Raw genomic sequence first — 22,168 nt, forward strand, 5'->3', positions numbered from 1 at the left:
ATATATGTATATATATATATATATATATATATATATATATATATATATATATATATATATATATATATATATATACCGTATATATGTTTTACATCAACCTGTACCTCACATGTCCTCTAGTACATTGTTCCTACACATCAACCTGTGTCTTTGCTTACATTATATAGACAAAGCAAGCAAACTCTTCCAATGACAGCTGCCACATGCTGACCCTCTAGGCCAATGGTGGTCAACTTCAGCATCTGACATTACCAAAGGGCCACACATAATGTTCAGCGAATGTGGACATAGAGAGACAGCAGACATGCAATAGGAGTTGTAAATGATGGACATGCTTCAGGAGACAATTATAGACTGGAGACACATTGCATGGGACTGCTGGAGATCACTGCTTTAACAGTCCCTATACAAATCAGTGCTTTATCATTTGTATTCCCTACACCTCCCTAAAAAACTCTGTGCCACATTTGATCCAATATAAAAGATTATAGGGGGGGGGGGGGAGCATATAGTTGGCAGCAATAAAAAACACAGACACGACAACAAAGAAATAGTCATTTGAACACATACATTTGGGGTAAAGGATCGAATTCATAGTTGCTTTGTTTTTACTTAATTTTGGTAGCGTTGTTCACGGTAAAATCCCATTTTAGAGGGTATCTCCTTTTTCTTCATATATCCAAGGAGGTTCAATTTCACTGCCCTTGGACTACTATGTGACCTAAATGTTAGCGATTGTTAATTGTGAATTGAAAGTCTGCACTTGGAGATTTAAAATGTTCCGCTGAATTCTGTTAAAAAAATTTACATAAGAAAACATCACAAAACCACATTCATAGAACCTTGAAAAGTTGTGTAAATGAATGCAGTCTGAATTTGACACAATAGCTTTATTTGAAGGATAATATTCTGCATGGTAGTGTGAGATTGTTACTCGATTCAAATTCTGATAACCACATTACCTGTAAATCGCTTCGAAGAAGTCCTTTGTAGAAACTCCAAAAGCTCTTTCATACTGGCTTTTTCCTTCTCTGAGAGAGAAGAATCAACGTTATTTGATAATATAATAGTTGGTTTAGCATCAATATAAACTTTATGTTCATTCATCAAGAATCTCTAACGTTTTAAACATATTGCGTATTTTTAGTGTACCTAAACCAATGAACAGCTTTGTGCTTTTTAAAAAAAAAAAAATAACAGCATATCCAAGTTTATCCCATTATATTTAAGGAAAGTTATAAAACTTAAATACGGAATTCTGTATTTTACTTTAACTTCAAGCTGATGTTTTCTCGTTTGCATAGACTGTAATAATAGTCACACTCTGGATTGTTCAGACTGCATTGTGTTTCTACTACACCAGCGCAGTAGAGAAAGGGAGTCACCGCTCAAGGCAGAAGATGTAACTGTTGAACCTCCTTACAAAATCCAAAGCCGTGGGTGCTGGCAATGCATATGGTAATGCAAATTAAAAAGGAATGTTTGGACACTCCAAAAAGTTTATTTTATTGTAAAAATAGTAAAATCACAAAAACATGCCACAGCAAACCAGGTACAAGATGACGCGTTTCACACTAAAGCTTAATGCTTAATCATAGCTAACACACATAGAAAATGGATATCAAATGTATACTCTTCCCCACTGGTCACATGGCCGGGGGGGGGAGTAGTTGGGGATCCAATCAACAAATTGCTAATTCACACAGGTGAACCCAAAACATGTGGTTGGAAAACAAGCACACCCATATAAAGATAAGATAAGAAAAAACATATACCGTGTTCCCTTAATAAAAAAGAAAAAGGAAAAATGGTAACGTGTGTGGGTAAAAAACATATATATATATATATATACAGTATATATGTAAAAAGGAAGGTTTTAGTGATGTGTGAAAACATGTGTGATACACATGTACGAAAAGCTCTATTCAATATGGCCTTTTTTTATTGTGAATAAATATATATGTATATAAGAATTAGCAAAATGCAGTGAAGTTAGTGAAAAGTAATAAAATTACAAAATAAAATAAATATATAGTAAAAACATGTGTGGATGCCCTAAAATAAACTAGTGAATATAATATACTGTATTGAAAAATGGTGTTAAAACTATGTTGCATTATGCTATATATGCGGTATATCGTAAAAATTTTTACAACATACCGGTCTTTTCTACCCCCTATAGCTCTGAATTCATAAAAAATTTAAATACGGTGGCAAAGTATCTACTCATACCCATTTTTCCTTTTTCTTTTTTATTAAGGGAACACGGTATATGTTTTTTCTTATCTTATCTTTATATGGGTGTGCTTGTTTTCCAATCACATGTTTTGGGTTCAGGAGATACCAATTAGCAATTTGTTGATTGGATCCCCAACTACTCCCCCCCCCCCCGGCCATGTGACCAGTGGGGAAGAGTATATATTTGATATCCATTTACCATGTGTGTTAGCTATGATTAAGCACTAAGCTTTAGTGTGAAACGTGTCAGCTTGTACCTGGTTTGCTGTGGCATGTTTTTGTGATTTTAGTGCGGCTGTCTAAACATTTCTTTTTAATTTACACCAGCATATGAACAGATAGAACAGTTCTCTAATAATAAAGCCAATCGTACATTTCAGATCTGTGTACGCTGTGAGGGTGCTCTAGCAAACTCTTGAATATGATTTACATTTACTGTAGTAACGGGATAGATGGCTTGCAGGGACATTGGGCCAGATTCACAAAGCACTTACGCCGACTTATCTCGAGATGCGCGGCGTAATTGAAAAATGTGCTGCGCGTATCTTTGCGCCGTATCCTCAAAACGAGATACGCCTGAAATCCATTTTTTTCCGTCCTACCTAAAAGAATTACACCGGCGCTTCTTCATACGCGCGGGGAACATTACAGCTTTGAATAGCTGTAGTCTCTCGCGCCGCGCTGCGTATAGACACTCCCCCTTGCTCGGGATTGGACAGTTCACCCGAGCAAGGGGGAGTGTCTATACGCGGCGTGGCGGGAAAGACTACAGCTATTCAAATGCTGTAATGTCCCCCGCCCGTATTAACCAAGCGGGTATGCACTTTTCTCCAAGAAACAAAGACGCCATATACCTCCATATGTGGTGGGGGACAGAGTTTGGCTATCAATCAAATACGTGAGACTGAAACATCCTTCTACCAAATTGGGCCCTCCATTCATCAGTCCTTACAGAATTATTGCTTGAGTCGGGCCAGTCTCCTATCGGTTGAAATTGCCCTCCTCTCTCCGGATACACCCCGTATTCCACATTTCCCTCCTCAAAAAGGCAATTTTCAATCGCTACTCCAGAATGCAATAGCTACCTTCTCCTGTTCTTGTTGATGGACAAAATGTGTTTGAAGTCTCTAACATTCTAGAAGACAGGGTCGTGGCTTACAGTATCTGGTTCATTGGAAGGGATATCCCGTCACAGACCGTTCCAGGGTCCCAGCCAAAGATTTGCATGCTCCTGCTCTTATTCGAAACTTCCATGCCTCCTTTCCCACTAAGCCCCGCTAGGCCCCCGGAGGGGTCCACTGGGGAGGGGGCCCTGTCATGTAGCTGGGTGTATTCAAACCGGGATGTTCCTGGTCCCACATCTGCAGTCTTTCTTGTTGTGCCCCGGAGGAGCTCTGGAGTTATGGCTATGTTCTCTCAGTTGGATGCATTACCTTGGACTCCTTGGTCGCCCCACCTGCTGCCAGCTGTTTACAATCTACAATCAAAGCAGCCCATAAATAGTAGCACTTCCTGTCTCTCAGTGCCAGTTTGTGTGGACTAGCTCCCTGGGTGTTGTGACTGCTTTGTGACTCTGAATACCGTATATGAACTTCTGCCTGAATTCCTGACTACTCTCTAGCCTGCTGAGTTTGTACTTCACCGCAAGCTTGTGTATGACCTTTGCCTGCTGGATTTTGATTGTGTACTGTTTTGCCTGATCTGTTGCTGGCCTGATCTGCCTGACTAAGTTTTCGCCTGAATCCTAAGCACAAAAGCTCCACTTCGGACACTACTTATCACAGGTGCCTTACATAAACAAGTTGATCTATTCATCAACGTATGTATAAGCAGCAGATTCATCAAGGTCAGTCAGCACTTGCTGCATCCGCCATAAGACATCCGCATCCATAGCTGCGGGGGCAGGTGAGCAAAGCACACTGTTACTATTCCACCTTGCCGACACTTTAGCCAGGATTTTAGAGCTATCTACTGGTATTTCCTGTTAGTCCCAGGCAAAGGGAGCCCCCCTGCTGATGAGCAGAGTCTAGCAGCTGTCTGTAGGCGATCTCCAGCTTCCATTCCTGAATTGCCAGAAATTTCAAATCTTCCCATGCCCAGAGCACTTCCGAGACATTCAGTCTTTGCTCTCTGTGCTCCATTATTTCTTCCAAATGCCACTCTCGATCACTCCCAAAGTTGGGGTCCCTGGACAGCCTCCAGTACAACAATCCCAGGCCACCGTAGTCAAAGCCTGTCCGCTGTCCATGGGCACACTTGGGCTACATACCACCGGAGGGCTCTGTAGCTCTTCTTCAACCACATCTCTGTCCGGATCAGCCTGATTAACTCTGCTGTCCACTCCTGGTTCGGTTGTTCCCCCAATAACAGCAATGGCACTTCATACTGCAACCAGTACCTGAGGGGAGATTTCTTCCCTGGTGGTGCTGCACACAAGCTACCGCTTTCTTCCAGGAGTTGTAGGCAGACAGAATCATACCATCTTAGCAGGATCTGCACTGATATTGGTCCCTTATGCTTTATCCACATTTCTCACAACCTCCTTTCCGAATTCTTCTTCCATGGCGGCTGGTATCTGTACCTCTCCTCTCCTGCTATCTGGACCTTGGATCCAGGTGGAGGTCTTGATGTCCCAGACTGCAGGATGCACCCCATTTCTTGCCACCAATGTAACAAAACGTCCCACACTCCGCTTGAGTGCTTTTGTCATATACCGCTTCCTCCCAGTCTGAATATAGATATTCCAACTGCTAACAACATCAAAACAAGACAATACTTGTTTGGTTGCTGAACATGGAGTGTTTGTTGAAAACATAGGTACACAGGTAATACTTTGGGCAACCGGCCTACCTTTGCATTCCGGGCTGTGTAGACTGTGCAATCAGCAGTGAGAGCTGTTGGAGGAATTCACCCACACCAATCTCACAGCTAATCTACATACACATCCCATAATGCCAGGGGCAGCCGTGGTCCTTGCACTATTGCGTCAAAGGGCACGTAGGAGGGCACGGGAGAGGATCTTCCGCCCGCGCATTAACGTCTTTGACATGGGGGAAGTGGAGGTGTATCGCACCTACAGGTTCAGCCGTGAAGTCATCCTGGAATTAACCAGCATCCTGCAGGATGACCTCACCAGCCATAACTGCCCCACCACAATGCAAACGACCTAGCTTGGAAAAAAAAAGCTTAAGTACATTTGCACCTGCAGGGCGGAAGTCTGGGCTGATTTATGGACTGGGCATTGGTAGTGGACCGGCGTAGCTCAGGGATCACGCCAGGGCGCAGTTCTGAGCATGTGCAGATTGGGGCATTTACCCCTGGATGTCACTGAGCATGTGCGGTCTAAGATGCGCCCCGGCGTGACCCCTGCGCCACGGTCGGCACTTCATTAGCATAGGGTGACTCCCAGTTGGCCTTACGCCGTCTAAAATCCGCCCCGCTGGGGCATCGTAGACAAAAAAAGTTTCTTGAATCACCTAACTGCCGCTCCGCGCTGGACCGGTGTAGTCTAAAAATTATGCACCACGCCGGTGCAAATCTGCACCATTGTTCATGAATCTGGCCCAGGGACTCTCTGTGTGTTTGTTCTGGATGAATAAAGCTTTTAATGAGTAATGTCAGCATTATGTGGCCTTTTGATTGATGTAGCGATAATACATGGGCTCACCTTGTATATAATGAGCAATTATAGCTGCCACATATAGAGTACTTATTTAATAACAAGCTATACTTTAACACATTGAAAGTTCACATTTTCATGACTATACCTTACAGCTTGGGGTAGGAATTGCCAGCATGTATATACGGTGCTAGAGTAGTACATCATCATGTGATATAGGGACTTTGGACTTGATTTGACCAGATGTACTGAAGAAAGATCTGTGTTAGAATAATATGCTAAAAATAAAATAAAATAAATAAAACAAAGTGTTAATTCTTTAAGATCCAATTATCAGGCATGTCATACATGAAGCTAAATATCTGCAAATAAAATAGTTTTAGTTGCAGCCACATTGAACTCAAAGTCCAGACATAACATAATTGTAGATAAAGATAGGAAGGTTAGAAGTTCTGCTTGTTGTTTTTATGGTTCATTTTGTTCTCCACAACTCCTTTGTGACAGAAAATCAGCAAGCATCAATAACCAACTGAATTTTGATCCATGTATGGTGCAAGGTGTTCGTAAAGAAGATGATCTACCAAACAACTCCTATACTATTGCCCTGTCAAATTTTTGCCACTCGACCAGTGCCGCCAGCTATAACTGGTGGTGCTGATCAGTATAATCTGACAGCGGGAAATTCTCCTCGCTGTCAGAATACAAAGGCACAGCGAAGAGGATTCCCCCATCCACCTTGAGTGTGTGGATGGGGGAATCAAGTCATTTTTATTTTCATTCAACCAGCTGGACACTTTGAATTAAGAAAAATTAATCATCTATGGCCTGCTTAAGTCATATGCTCCCCCTCACAGCCAGAAGTACTATGCCTTTCTTCTTGGATGCTGAACAGAGCCAATGGGGGGTGAAGAAAAGATAAATGTGTGCTGCTGGCATGGCTGCAAATAAAGTGACCCTGTTGCTTTTAATTGCATGGTGTATTGCAATTAATATTCATACACTCAAAGTCTCAAATGTACTACCTTTTACATTTTGATATTCTTTATGCCTATAACTTATTTTGTCATGTAAACCCCCCTTGAATCGAACAAATGTGTTTAGGGGACAACAAGTGCCACAGCTAAATGAAATAGAAAAAATAAATAAACAATAGTTCTCCTTTAACCACATCAATACTGGGCACTTTCGCCCCCTTCGTTCCTAGGCCAATTTTCAGCTTTCAGCGCTCTCGAACTTTCAATGACAATTGCGCGGTCATGCTACGCTGTACCCAAATAAATTTTTTATCATTTTGTTCGCACAAATAGAGCTTTCTTTTGTCGTATTTTTTCAGGACTCTGTTTTAATTTGTTTGCGATAATAGCAAAAAAAGAACGGAAATTTGGAAAAAAAACAATATTTTATTTTCTTCTTTCTATTTTAACCACTTGCTTACTGGGCACATATACCCCCTTCCTGCCCAGGCGAAATTTCAGCTTTCGCCACTGCGTCGCTTCAAATGAAAATTGCGACGTTGCTCCCAAACAAAATTGACGTCCTTTTTTTCCCACAAATAGAGCTTTCTTTTGGTGGTTTTTGATCACCTCTGCGGTTTTTATTTTTTGCACTATAAACAAAAAAAGAGCAACAATTTTGAAAAAAACACAATATTTTTTACTTTTTGCTATAATAAATATCCCATTTTTTTAAAAAAAAACTTTTTTTCTCAGTTTGAGCCGATACATATTCTTCTACATATTTTGGGGAGAAAAAATCGCAATAAGCATATAGTTGTAGCGCCTGTGTACTTTCTGTACAGGTGCTATTCTAAATTTAAGGTGGATGAAAGAGTTATGCCGCATACACACCATCACTTTATGCGATCTAAAAATTTGACGTTTTCTGTGATGAAAAAAAAACAACGTTTTGGAAACTTCATTTTGAAAAACGACGTAGCATACACACCATCGCTTTTTCAAAAAGCTCTAGCAAAGCGCAGTTACGTAAAGCACGTACGACGTCACTATAAAGGGTCGTTTCCATGCGGAAGACGGCCTCTTTTGCTGATATCATGTTGCTGCGTGTTAGTAAAAGTTTGGTGAGAGACAATTCGCGCTTTTCAGTGTTTGTGCTTTAAATTTCGTTTTCTGTTGTACAGTTTTTGTATTTGTCGTCTGATCTGTGATACAGTGCTTGTATTCAGGACGTATTTGTTTTGGCAGTGCGTTCTTGTGTGCACGGTGCTGTTTTGAAGGTGGTTCTTCAGAGGCCATTCTGTACTTCAGGTCGTAATTTTTAGTCTGATCTGATTTGACAACCGTTTTCTAGCCATGTTGCGGGTACGAACTCGTCGCCGAGATCGTGCTGTGCTTGTTGTTAGGATGTGTGCTGCATCCTGGCAACGTTCCATGAACAGGGTGAGGAGGAGGTTGTGGACCAAGAACTGGTTGCTACGCAGGGACCAGTTCTCTCATATGCCTCTGCTGCGGGAGATCCAAGAAAATAACCCTGATGATTTCAGGAATTTTCTTAGGATGTCTGACCCCGTATTTCAGCAGCTTTTGGCTTCGGTGTCGCCATATATCACCAGGCAGGACACCGTTATGCGGGAAGCCATCACTGCTGAGCAGCGGCTAGTTGCTATGTTGCGCTACCTTGCAACAGGGAGAAGTCTGCAGGACTTGAAGTTCTTGACGGGCATCTCCCCCCAGGCTCTGGGCCTCATAATTCCGGAGACCTGTTCTGCCATCATTCAGGTTCTGCAGGAGGACTATGTTAAGGTAAGTGGTGTCCTTTCAATGCCCAAACTATGTCTATATTGTCTGCTTAATTTTGTTACCAAAAACACTCCCTAATTAACCTGTTTGTAATATGCTGACAATGTTCACTTTGTCTCCATGTATGCTGTTTTTCTAAATATTTTTTGACCTACATGTATCTTTTAGTTAGCCAACCTGTCCAGCATTCTATTTTGTGGCCAAACCCACCTAGCCTAGTCCCTATATCCCCCTTTATTTGTGGCCTCCATTGTAGTGCTGCATTTTGTGTGTCCCTATATCCCCCTTTATTTGTGGCCTCCATTGTAGTCCAACCCCCCCCCCCCCACACACACACACACACACAATTTTTTATTTTTTATTTTAATATCTTGCAAAATATATTAATATTTTATTATTTTTGGGTGTTGTTTGTCAGGTCCCAAACTCATCTCGGGCCCCCCTCCCCCTAATGTTTTTTATTGCACATCAGAGGGGGTGATTCATCTGCTTAGTGATCCCATATTATTTTGGAATATTAAATTAACTTATTTTATTTTATTGGGATCCCTTGAATGTTTTGAGATATTCTGTTCACAATGTTTGTTTGAATGTATTTTTTCTTATTTTTCTATACAGTTCCCCACCACGCCACAGGAATGGCAGACTGTGGCAGCGGACTTCTCCCAGCGTTGGAACTTTCCGAACTGCGGAGGAGCCATTGATGGCAAGCACGTCCGCATCGTGCCCCCACCCCATTGTGGATCCCATTTTTACAACTACAAGGGGTTCCACAGCGTTGTTTTGATGGCGGTGGTGTCTGCCAACTATGATTTCTTGTACGTGGATGTTGGGAAAAATGGCCGGGTGTCGGACGGCGGTGTCTTTGCGGAGATGGAGTTCGCCCAACAGCTTCAGTCGGAGGACCTTGCCTTGCCACCTGCGGAGGAGAACGAAGAGGGTCTGCCCTTCGTGTTTTTAGCAGATGAGGCTTTCGGATTGGGTCCCCACCTAATGAGGCCATTTCCCCAACGCACCCTCACCCCTGAGAGGAGGGTTTTTAATTATCGGCTGGCCAGGGCAAGACGTGTGGTAGAGAATGCCTTTGGAATCATGGCCAGCCGATTCAGATTGTTTTTAACTGCAATCAACCTTGCGGAATACACATGGAATCACATCATATTATGCTGTTGCATTCTACACAATTATTTGAGAAGACATTCGCCAACTTACCTAACGGTATTGCCTGATGAGGCAGATGTTGTGGCTCCGGAAGCGCTCCGTGAGGCTAGCCATACAGGCTTGGCCCCCCAAACCGCACGTGCAGTGCGTCAATCCTATGTGGATTATTTTATGAGGAGGGGGGCTCATTGCAATGCCCGATCTTGGGTAAAAAATAAAATCTTCTTTTTTCTTGAATAAACAGTGTAATTATTTTTATTTTAATTGTGTTTTATAATTTTGGGTATTTTAGCTTTTGCATAGGTTCTCATAGAGCCATGTGTTTGGTATGTACTAAATTCCCATCATTGTCAATCTTAACAAACAAAATATACCTGAGTTATTTAATGAGTCAGCATTGATACAAAGAACTAGCCACACATTTTTGATAGTACAAATATGTTTATTTTTTAACAGAGAAAAAATCACTTTTTGTTTTTTTTTTGTTTTTTTTTCATTATCCAAAAATAAAATCACATTTTTATATTTTTTTTGTTTTTTTTACATTATCCAAAAATAAAATCACTTTTTTTTTTTGTTTTTTACATTATCCAAAAATAAAATCACTTTTTTTTTTTTTTTTTTACATTATCCAAAAATAGAGTTTCAGAGTTTTGGCTTTGTGCCAAATTTCGCGGGAGGCAAGACGGATGTCTTCGACTTGTGCCCTGCACGACAACACCTCTGCGATGAGGAGCTGGGCACTATAGGTGTCAAGTCCCTCACCAGCACGATTTGTTCCTGAAATGTGGGACCAAAACATGTATTAACATTATGTAGGCCTACATCTACATTACCTGAGGCTGTGGTATATGATACTTTACCCGATGTTGTGGCAGGTTCCCCTTCGTCTACATCCCTCGGGGGTGTGGCTTGTTTTTCTTGGGCCTCCTGCCTTGCTGCTTCATTGTGCCCTACGAGATTGAAGAAAGGGAAAACATGAGTTTAAAACATTATAGAGGCCTGAAAGTCAAAGAAACTATGTTTTTAAAAATAAAAGATGGCACTATTGTTGTTTTTAAAAACCCTTCAAAAACCAGAGATCAGCATTTTAGCCATTCCCAAAGCACTTTAAAATCTTGGTATATTTGGTGTCGTTTTCTACATGGAAGCTAACCAAGTATCCACTGGATCAGCTCACCTCTGTGTGACACCCGACATAGGTTGGGATTGTGACAAATAATTGTGCTACCGAGTCCACATGTGTAAAGAACTGCTGAGCAAACGCTCCTTTTTCTGGATATTAAGGTATTATTTATTTTTAAAATCTAGTTAGAAACACATTTACATCAATACCACAATTGATGTCACCTCAAACCAAAAAGATGTCACAACTTTCATGTTTGTGGGTCGAATAATTGGTCCTAGGAGTCGTCGTTCGTTCGACCCTAAATAATCAAATAACGCTCTTTTTGTCTGATACAGTGATTCAACTCCCCTTTGCCCATGCGAACTAGGCATGATGCCATTTCTCACAAAAAACAGCTTTTCTTATTAAAAGTCAGCGAATGAACGACGACTCCGACGACAAAATCTTGGGCCAACAATCATAATAACAATTCTGGTCAACCTGAAAGAAAAACCACATGGCACAAAGAACACACCCAAATAATTAATACACATGAAAATTACTTACTTCTTCTTCTAATCACCCTATTTATTTTAGCAAGTTGCTGGTGTTTTCTTGAGGTCTGACCACCTTTTTTGCAGTTGCTCTCTGCTCCTGCGTTTCCCAAACTTTTGATGGAGCGTCCTGATCACCTTCTGCATTATTGCGGCTTTTACTTTATTAGGATGCCTGTACAGGCCATGCTTGGCATCATAATCCTCCCTCCTAAAAATGATGACCATCTCCACCATTTCGTGGAAGGACATGTTGGAGGCTCTGCACCTGGTTCTTCTGCCTGGTTGGGCCTGGCCTGCCTCCTGGCTTGAGCTAGAAGCCACATTGTCATGCATGTCGTCCATCATCATTCTCCCTCACAAAACGACAGAGAAGGGGTGGGGAAAGGACGATTCCGAACGTCAGGGGTGGGGTGTCGCGCGGAGCGTCACGCGTGCGTAGTGTAAAAAGGGATCGGACGTGTTTGAAATCGGCATGCAGAGTCTGTTGAAGAAGGCGGAAGTCACGATCATTTCAAACGACGGTACGTAACTTAATTTTTGACTTTATTATAGTGAACAGGGAATGAGTTTGTGGGCTAGATATGGTGATAAAGCTTAGTAGTAGTGGCTTGACTGACATTAGGTTTTTGATTATATGTTTCATTTGCAGAAATAATGGATCCCTTCAAGGATGTGGACTTCATGACTGAATTCATTCAGAAATGGAAAGAACATCCTGTTCTGTGGCAAACAAAAAAGACAATTAATAAAAACAAAGATGCCAGGGAAAAGGCAAAGGAGAGCATGCTGGAATTTGTTAAAACAAGGGTCCCCCACGCCACAACAGACACAGTGAAGAACAAAATTAATTCCATCAGGGGCACCTACAGGGCCCAACGGGTCCAAGTCCTGGCCTCAATGAGGTCTGGGGCTGCAGCTGACTCCATCTACAAACCTACCCTGTGGTACTACAGTCAGCTGCAGTTCCTGGACGACCATATTGAGACCAGGCCATCCCTGTCTACCCTTCCCCCAAGAGGTAGCTCCCAGCTTCATAGCAGCCAATCCTCCAGTCTTCCCTGCAGACAAGAGCAGGCAAGCTCGGAGGAAGATCAAGAGTTCCTGGAGGACCCCAATTGTGACCCATGGAGCCAGGTATGTAATTTTTATATGAATTTAGTATATGACAAGTATAATAATGATGTCAAATTGATGTTACTAGTGTTCTAAATTCAAAGGGAATATAAAAATTTTTAAGATAATATCAATAGACAGTAGTGGCAAAACAGGATGGGGACAAGATAGAAAAATGAAGGGGTCGGAATGATTGTGTGTCATTTTCTGGTAGGCCAGTAGGGGGGGGGACGCAATACACCTGCAAGGGGTCCCAGATGTCAAACACCCTTTTTGGGTAAAATCTAGTTGACACCAAATAGACTAGTTTGCTTTTTGGTGTAAAGGCCCCCTAATTCCCAAATTCAGCCTGCAACAACCCCCACAACTCCAGGGGGACCATGTCTGAAGGTGTGTAAGGGGCCACATAATTAGGGATGGCGACCCTGTGTGTAATATATATTGACATTCAATTTGCATCTCTCATGATTTGAAAAATGTGTGTGATTAATGAAAAACAAAAATAAACTATGTCCCTTTTTTTGATACACAGGCAGAGCAAAGCCAGGAGGAGGCAGGCCCCACAGGGAGCCAGGGGGAGGCAGGCCCCACAGGGAGCCAGGGGGAGCCAGGGCTCACAGGGAGCCAGGGGGAGCCAGGGCCAACTGCAAGGCAGGAGGTAGCAGAACCCACTGGGAGCCAGGAGGTGGCAGGCCCCAGTGGGACCCAGGAGGCACGCCGGCGGGATACCATCTCCCGGATCCCTCCACTCCGCACTCCCGCAAAAAGGGTCAGGAGTCTTCGACAAATGGAGGAGGAAACCCAGGCCCTGCTTCGCCAAGCTACTGCGGCCATCCGAGAGCCACCCAGTGAAGTAGAGGGGTTCGCAGCGCTCATTGCAGCCAAGCTCCAAAATCTGGAGCAGAGCCAGCGTGTGCGCTGCAAACTCCTCATCTTCAAAGCCATAAGCATGGCATCCCTGGGGCAGCTCGATGACGACACCGACATTGTGCGGATTGCTCCTCCTGTCCTTGCTGCTCCTCCTGCTCCTGCTCCTCCTCTTCATGAGGCTGCTCTGGCTCCTGGCACTACATCGCCTCCAGGAACCCAGCCCCCAAGGACTCGGGCTACAGGGAAGGCTGCAGGGAAGACTGCAGGGAAGACTGCAGGAAAGGCTGCTGGGAAGAGAAAGCCAAAAAAATAACACGGTGCCCCTGATGGAATTTTTAGTTGGCTTGGGGGACCCTTGTTTTACTAAGTTCAAGCACGCTCTCAAGTGCTGCCTTCCTTGGCATCTTTGTTTTTATTAAGTTGCGTTTTTTGTTTGCCACCATTTTATTTAATCATATTTTGGCAGAATAAATGCACTTTTGATTTATCATACAAATTTGACCATGTGTATTTTTTTGCTATTTGAGAGATCATTAGTGAGTGGGCAGACCCATTTTACAAAACTTTTAGGAAACATTAACAAGGTAAAAACACATGTTTGTGGGTAACTTCAAAAAAAAAATTATGTTGTTGCAGCCACTTTACACACTCCAAAATCAACCCAAAATATAGATTTCACCAAAAGTTTGGGCCAAAATAAAAACACACAAACAAAATGGTTGCCAAGATATATATTTTAAAGTTTGAAGATGGAAGATACACCTAAATAACACAACACAAACCTAAACATTATCTAACAAGAAATAATCAAGTTAAAAGCTTGTCATAACTATGTAACAAGATCAGCCGCAACAAACGACCATTTTTGTGTAGCATTTAAAAGCATGGTGTAAAGAAGCGCATTCTTTTCTTCTATATAAGCTGAAAACGACCTAACGAATGTGCTTAATCCATTCTGAACAGAACGAGCGCTGCCGTCTCCTAACTTGCTTCTGAGCATGCGCGGGCTTAAAACGACGTTTTTACCTACACAAGGTCAATGTTTATGACACAAAAAACGACGTTGGGCAAAAACGACACATAAAATTGAAGCATGCTTCAATTTTTTTGGGTTGATTTTCAGAAGACATAAAACGACGTTTTCTCCCACACACGGTCAATTAAATTGACGTTTTTTAAAACGTCGTTTTTTTACATTGCATAAAGTGATGGTGTGGTGTGTACGCGGCATCATTCGTAGCTACGAGTAAGCATCACATGATGTTAAACATGTCAGCCACCTTTTTCCTGTTGTTCACTTCATTTTGACTGCATCACTTTGGTTGTTTTTTGGATTTTATTTGTACAATAAAGACATCGTTTTAAGGAGTGCGGCAGTCCAGGGTCTTCTTCTATCCACAGGAGAACCCATACATTTTGTGGCCTTTCCCCAGTTCTCTTCTGCACATGTGCAATTCTGGAGCCAGCTGATTATTGGACAGCTGAGCTCAGTCTGACTGACAGCGGGGTGGGTATGGGAGGGTGCAAACAGGACCAGCGCCAGCACAATGTGGCTAGACAGCCACCTTAGGGCACCAGAGGTGGCTGCCTATCCACCTCTGGCTAAGCAGCCACCTCTGCTGGTTGCTGGGCATCCCCCCCGCAATCTTCTGGGAAATGGGCTATTCAGTGCGCACCCGGCTGTAAGGCTGCAAACTGTCACAGCTGGGTGCCCACACTTGCAATGCAGGACAGGTGAGTGTGTGTTTATTAAAAGTCAGCAGCTACACTTTTTGTAACTGCTGACTTTTTAGTAAACATGGGTTCAGCTGGAACTCTGCTTTAAAGTTTGACTTGGGTATCTATTTCCTTGGCTCAACCTCATCTTTTTTATCAACAAATATATCCAACAAATTTTGTAATAAATTGTATTTATGTGCCCAAAAATGTACTTTAGTGTATTATTTTTACTGAAACTTTGTGTTTCATAAATCGTGGCTCTTATATCATGTAACATAAAACAATGGAATTGTCAACATTTTATACTCTAGGGTGTCTGCTTTCAGAAAATATATAATATTTTGGGGGTTTTAAGTAATCTTCTGGCCTAAAATGATTTTTAAAACATGTAAACAAAAAGTAAAATAAATGGCTCCAGGACTCAAGTGGTTAAAATACCCAGGGCCAATGCTACCACTAGGCAAACTTGGCAGCTGCCTAGGGCACACTGTTGCCTAGGGGTGCTGGGCCACTAGTGTTCCTACTCTCTTCTTTCTGCAACAAGCAACTAAAGTCTCAGGATCAGCAGGCAGCCACCGCTCCGTTCGTACATAGTGTCAGAGGCGCGGTGGAGGACTGTGTCCCAACTGGTGAGGCAGCTGAGGCTGCATTTGATGGGCACTGGTGAGGCTGCATCTGATGGATGCTGGTGAGGCTGCATCTGATGGGTGCTGGTGAGGCTGCATCTAATGGGTGCTGGTGAGGCTGCATTGATGGGCGCTGGTAGGCTGCATTGATGGGCGCTGGTGAGGCTGCATTTGATGGGCGCTGGTGGGCTGCATTTGATAGGCGATTCATTAAAAAGGTGGGGTATACATGGGCAGGACAAAGGGGGTGGAGTCAGGGATGGAGCCAGGGGGGCGGCAAAATTAGGTTTCGCCTAGGGTGTTAAAAATCCTTGCACCGCCCTGAAAATACCTGTATTCCATCCCCTAACACTGTGCCCTACCTCCTACCAGGTGCAGTGTGGAAGTTTTAAGCTTCATGTACACCCTGCCTACATTTACCACGCCATGGCTAAAAGCCTATGGGCCAGATTCTCGTCCAGCGGCGTATCTTTGCGGCGGCGTAACGTATCCGATTTACGTTACGCCTCTGCAACTTAGACGGGCAAGTGCTGTATTCTCAAAGCACTTGCTCGGTAAGTTGCGGCGGCGTAGCGTAAATCGGCCGGCGTAAGCCCGCCTAATTCAAATTTGGAACAGGGGGGCGTGTTTTATGTAAATGTTCTGTGACCCGACGTGATTGACGTTTTTCACGAGCAGCGCATGCGCCGTCCGTGGAAATCACCCAGTGTGCATTGCTCCTAATACGCCGCAAGGACGTATTGGTTTTGACGTGAACGTAAATTACGTCCAGCCCCATTCACGAACGAGTTACGCAAACGACGTAAAATTTTCAAATTTCGTCGCGGGAACGACGGCCATACTTAACATTGGTACGCCGCACTTACGCCACCATATAGCAGGGGTAACTATACGCCGGAAAAAGCCTAACGTAAACGGCGTAACTTTACTGCGTCAGCCGGGCGTACGTTCGTAAATTCGCGTATCTAGCTGATTTACATATTTTGACGCGTAAATCAGCGTACACGCCCCTAGCGGCCAGCCTAAATATGCAGTTACGATCCGACGGCGTAAGAGACTTATGCCTGTCGGATCTAATAGATATCTATGCGTAACTGATTCTAAGAATCAGGCGCATAGATACGACGGCACAACGCAGAGAGTTCTTTTGCCAAAGAGCTTTGGCAAAAAAACGCCAAAAGCTCATTAAACTCACGTGAGGTCTGGGTAATTTATTTTCTGATACCAAATACATTTGGGAACCTCTGGCCTGAACTGCAGAGCACCGTAAAAAGACAGATACCCAGAGGACACATAATGCAGCCCAACTAGATCCTTACAATGGGCCGGATTCAGATAGATTAGTGTATCTATCTGCCGGCGTAACGTATCTCCGATACGTTACGCCGCTGTAACTTTGGGCGCAATTAAAGGGGGCTCCCAGATTCCGATAAGCCTCCCGCCCGCATACCCCGACAACCAACGGCCAGGGTTGTCGGGAAGGGGCCCTGTCCTCATCAACATGGGGACAGGGTGCTCTGAGGTGGGGGGGCCGCAGTGCGCCCCCCTGCCCCAGAGCACCCAACCCCCCCATGTTGAGGGCATGCAGCCTGGTACGGCTCAGGAGGGGGGGGGGCGCTCGCTCGTCCCCACTCCCTTCCTGGCTGGCCGGGTAGCGTGCTTTGGATACGGGTCCGGTATGGATTGTAGGGGGACCCCCTACGCCGTTTTTTTCGGCGTAGGGGGCTCTCCTTACAACCCATAACAGACCTAAGGGCCCGGTATGCTCCTGAGGGGGGAACCCATGCCGGATTTTTATTTAAAATCCGGCGGGGACTTCCCCCTCAGGATTCATAACAAACGCCGCACACGTGTAGAATTGGCGGGAATCCAAGTCGGATCTCCCGTCGCTTCTATGACGCGCTTGCTGGGATGTGCTGTCACTATTCCAGTGAGTGTGAGATGTCGGCGAGATCTCGGCACCATGTCGCCGAGAATCAGCGCGATGCTGTCGTGCTAAAAACACAATATCGGGGGTGGTGACGTGAGCATGGAGGAGTGAGAGCGCGCTGGTCTAGCGGAGGTCCGTGGTGCGCCTCGATAGGAGAACGGCTGATCTGAGACCCCCCTCTCCCTTCTCCCTTCTCGGCAAGTGAGGGAGAGTGGCGCCTAGTATGCTGCTCTGAACAGCTGATGTCGCGGCGGGGAAAGAAGAGCGGTAGCTCAGGAGGTGTGCACACGCCCGGCCACACGTACATTACCCGATACATGACGGTACAAAGGGGCAGTGCACAGCAGGAAGACGCCAGTGGAAGTGCCGCGCTGAGGAGGGAATCCCTGACAGAAAGCTCCCTTCAAGCCGCCGCCGTGACATTGAAACCATACGCTGCGGTCACAGCAGAGGCAGAAGGAAAACGGCAGACTGCAGTACTGGAGGGTGCCACAGCAGTAGGTCTCGCAGCAAAGATCCTGACGGTACAGGAGGATCAAGACTGGACGGGAAGCACGGTAGCAGCCCTCGAGGTGGAGTGGACGGCGGAAGAGCAGATCAGAGGTACCCCGCATCCATCTACAGAGGTAAAGTCACCATTACCATTACCATTAACGCCAGATACACGGAACTTGCCGGGGGCTTATATCGCAACGCATACAGAGACACTGACTGCGCTACCCACACTAGAAATTAAAAGTGTGAAAATGGCCATAGTAGGTGAAATGTCAAGGGTAAAGGAAAAGATACACTCAGCAGGAGAGGATACACACCCTGACCCACAGAATAAAGGGGGCATAGCGAACATATCTGTACAAGAGCAGCCTCCTGACATTAGACAACTAAGTAGGCTTATCCAGGCCCTTCCGACCAAAGAGGACATTCAGAAAATGCTAACGGCCATGACATGTACGCTGAAAGAAGAGATGGAAGAGGTCCGGATAAGAGTGTATGTTGGGGAACAAAAAATAGCTGTATTAGAGAGCCAGCAAGCTACAGGGGACTGTAGGTTAGAAGCCCTGGAAGAAAAAGTTTGTAGACAGCAACAGCAGCTGGTTAGACTGCAATTAAAGGCTGAAGAGGCTGATAATAGAAGCAGAAGAAATAATGTGCGCATTAGAGGTATACCGGAAAGTTGTGAGGGCGCTGCGCTAAGAGAAGCTGTCTTATCTATTTTCAACAAAATACTAAAAAAAAATCCAGAGTCCCTAATAGAGCTGGATAGAGTGCATAAGGTCCCTACAATAAGGAACCCAGATCAAAGCAGTCCTCGGGATGTGTTATGCCGGATACATTTCTTTAGAATAAAGGAGGATATTCTGAGGGAGGTATGGAAAGAAGGAACTGTGATATGGGAGGGGGCAAGTATACAGCTATTTCCAGACTTGTGTTGGCAAACAAAAGCAAGACGACGTTTGTTGAGACCGCTACTTGAATATATACGCAGTCAAGAAGCTACATATAGATGGGGATACCCGCTGGCTGTAAATATAAAAAGGGCAGGAAGAAATTTCAATTTAAGAGATCCCTCTCAGCTCCCTGCTCTCTTTGAATTTCTTGAAGCAACGCCTATAGAAGTACCGAATTGGTTGGATTTACCAGTTACAGTATCAGATAAATAGAGGGAGGATATAGACAGCAAAGGTCCACAGTAATATTGACATCGATATCATGGAGAGTCATCCCTCAATATTGGAAGAAAGGGAGAGGAAGCTAATCACTTGCCCCCAGTTAAAGGGGGATTTCTGACAATAACCTACACCCCCTTCCTTTTTTTTTAGCCCTCCTTTTTTTTAGGGCTGGGAAAATATTTCGGATTTTGGTAAAGTTTGAGTAAAGTGTGCAGTATAACACATATAGGGGTTGTGTACAGAAACAATGAGGAATTTGGTGCCTTTTTTGTTTTTTTTTGTTTTTTGGTGGTATCTTGGTGACATCTTTCTCCCTGTGTCCTTTTTTTTTTTTTGAAGGCCCTTATTAGGCCTCGTCCAAACGCTGGTTGTTGGTGTTTTATTGCCGGTGTAGTAGTATTGTGTGTATGTGTATTTTGGGTATGTTTACGATTATAGAGGATTAGAGGTTAGAGTGGGAATCCAGAAAACAACATAGGGTATGATCGGCTTCCCCGTCCACCATAGGGGAGGGAGGGAATTTGGGGTTGAGATGGGAGGGGGTAGGGGGGGAAGGGGATAGGGAGAATGGTTGGGGTTGGGTTAGAGGGGAACTCTTTTTTTTTTTTTTTGTGTGTGTGTATGATATTGTATTGTATGATATTGGGTCGGTAGGGGTTTGGTGGTTAAGGGGTGGACACCATTTCACCAATGAAAATATGATAAACATTATAAGGGGTTTAAGTATCAAGTGTATATAAGGATGGGAGGGGGGTAGGAGTTAGACACGAGTAATTAAGGGAATGGGAAGAGTAGGGATGCAGTGAAATAAGAAAGGAATTTTTCACAGGGGTAAACAAGAGCACTTTAATTGTGGATGATTTGACACTTATGTCTAGTATATCTAGACACACTAGAGGATGGGGATAACACAGTCAATAGAGGATTAATTTAAAGAAGCGACACGGGGAAGGGGGGAGGGTAGGGAGGGAAGGATTTGGGAAGGGGGGTGGTATGGGATTGGTTAGTGAGATTTGGGATGAGGGGAGGGAGGAAGGGGGGGAGGGGTGGAGGGGAAGAATAACAAGCAACCCAAAATGTTAAGAAAGGAAATCTTGGGAGTTAGGGAATAATGCCAAAGTATTAAGATTGTAAGATCTCTGTTTTAAGGCAGGGGAAAGAGATAAGGGAGATAGAAGTGGGAGGAGGGAAGATGAGGGATGACAGGAATGTTATGTATATATATAATGATATGTATGTATAATACTGTGTATAATACTGTAAATATGTGGATACCGATGTTATTGGAGGGGGATGAAAAGGCCCAGATATTAAAACGGCCGGTAGCTGTCTAGGAAGTCTAGGAAGTAGAGGGGGGGGAGACGGGGAGGGGGAAGGGGGGAGTGGAGGGGGGGGGGAGAGAGGATTTTTCTTTTTTTTCTTTTCCCCCTTTCTTGCTCCTCTCCTCTCTTGGTCTTTGTTTTTCTCCTTCTCTCTGTGGGCCACTTCTCGCAAATCTTCACCAGATCCTTCTTTTTTTTTTTTTTTTTTGGGTACACAGGAAGGGAAGGGAAGGAGACTAAATAGACGAGGGGCACCCGGACCTACGTGAAGGCGCGATTCTCCTCGATGCTCATACACCGACCCCCATTAGAGCGCCTCTCCTCCGTGTGGAGGGAAGTCGGAGACGCTAGGTGGAGGGTTTAGGAATATTTTTTTTTTTTCTTTTTTTCCCGGTCTGAGATCCCAGGGGATTAACCAGATCAGGCCCCTTTTTTTTTTCTCCCTCCTTTTCTCCCCCCCTTCCTCGCTCGCTTCCTCTCGCGCATCCTTTTTTGCCGGGGGGTGGAGTCCCCTGACCTTTTATTATTCTCTTCTCCCGACCCCTTTCCCCTCCCAAGGAGAGCTGTGGGGGATAACCCAGGCAAAATTTCAAAATGTCAAAAATTACGGTAATGTCATATAACGTTAAAGGGCTAAATAAACCGGAGAAACGATCAAAATTAATGGCAGAACTATGGAGATCAAAGGCACAAATAGTATTTCTTCAAGAGACTCATTTAAAAAAAAAAAATTCCAAAGCTAGAGAACCACAGATTCCCAAAGGTGTATCACAGTTCCTCATCGTCAACAAAGACAAAGGGAGTATCAATCATGTTCTCAAAAACGATTTTATGGAAAGAGTTAAGCGTAATAAAGGAAGAGGAAGGACGCCTCCTCATTGTGAAAGGATACATAAACGAGCAGAAGGTGACCCTGGTAAATGTGTACTTGCCCAATGACGGTCAAATAGCAGCATTGGAGAAATATACAAACAGGATACAACAGATCATGGAAGGTATTGTAATAATGGCAGGAGACTTAAAAATTGCTCTGGATCCTATTTTAGATACATCAAGGGGAACCTCACATCTAGCATATAGCAAACTAAGCAAAGCAAATAGACTCCTACAAGAGACACAGGTAGTAGACTGCTGGAGGACCACCCACCCACATGAGAGAGACTATACTTTTTTTTCAGCTAAATATAGAACCTATTCCAGAATAGACTATATATTTGTATCACAAAATTATCTACAGGGTATAGACGAGGTCACTATTGGGTCTTTCTCAATATCTGACCATGCACCCATAAAATGTACATTGAAATGGGGGGAAGCTGTAGCACGTGAGTGGCACTGGAAAATTAACGAGTCCCTTATAAGGGACCCAGAGTACGATGAAAAGATAAATCAGGAAATGGAGACGTTTTTCTACAATAATGAGGACGGAGAAGTGAACCCAATGTGCATTTGGGAAACACATAAGTGTTATATCAGAGG

At 44.0% G+C, this 22,168-nt stretch overlaps 1 protein-coding gene across 2 annotated transcripts in view; it reads right to left on the bottom strand.

Annotated features, from left to right (window-relative positions):
* LOC120927479 (acetylserotonin O-methyltransferase-like) overlaps positions 1-22,168 on the bottom strand; it is a 54,635-nt gene that overhangs the window by 14,710 nt on the left and 17,757 nt on the right. The window contains exons 3-4 of one of the 2 annotated variants that reach the window (XM_040338187.1): positions 6,006-6,135; positions 963-1,031 (exon numbers count right to left, since the gene is read on the bottom strand). In XM_040338187.1, the coding sequence (XP_040194121.1) occupies positions 963-1,031; positions 6,006-6,135 (199 nt within the window). The remainder of the gene's footprint in view (positions 1-962; positions 1,032-6,005; positions 6,136-22,168) is intronic. The other variant, XM_040338188.1, reaches the window with a different exon arrangement.

Source organism: Rana temporaria, chromosome 2 (genome assembly GCF_905171775.1).
Source record: "Rana temporaria chromosome 2, aRanTem1.1, whole genome shotgun sequence".
Classification (NCBI taxonomy): domain Eukaryota; kingdom Metazoa; phylum Chordata; class Amphibia; order Anura; family Ranidae; genus Rana; species Rana temporaria.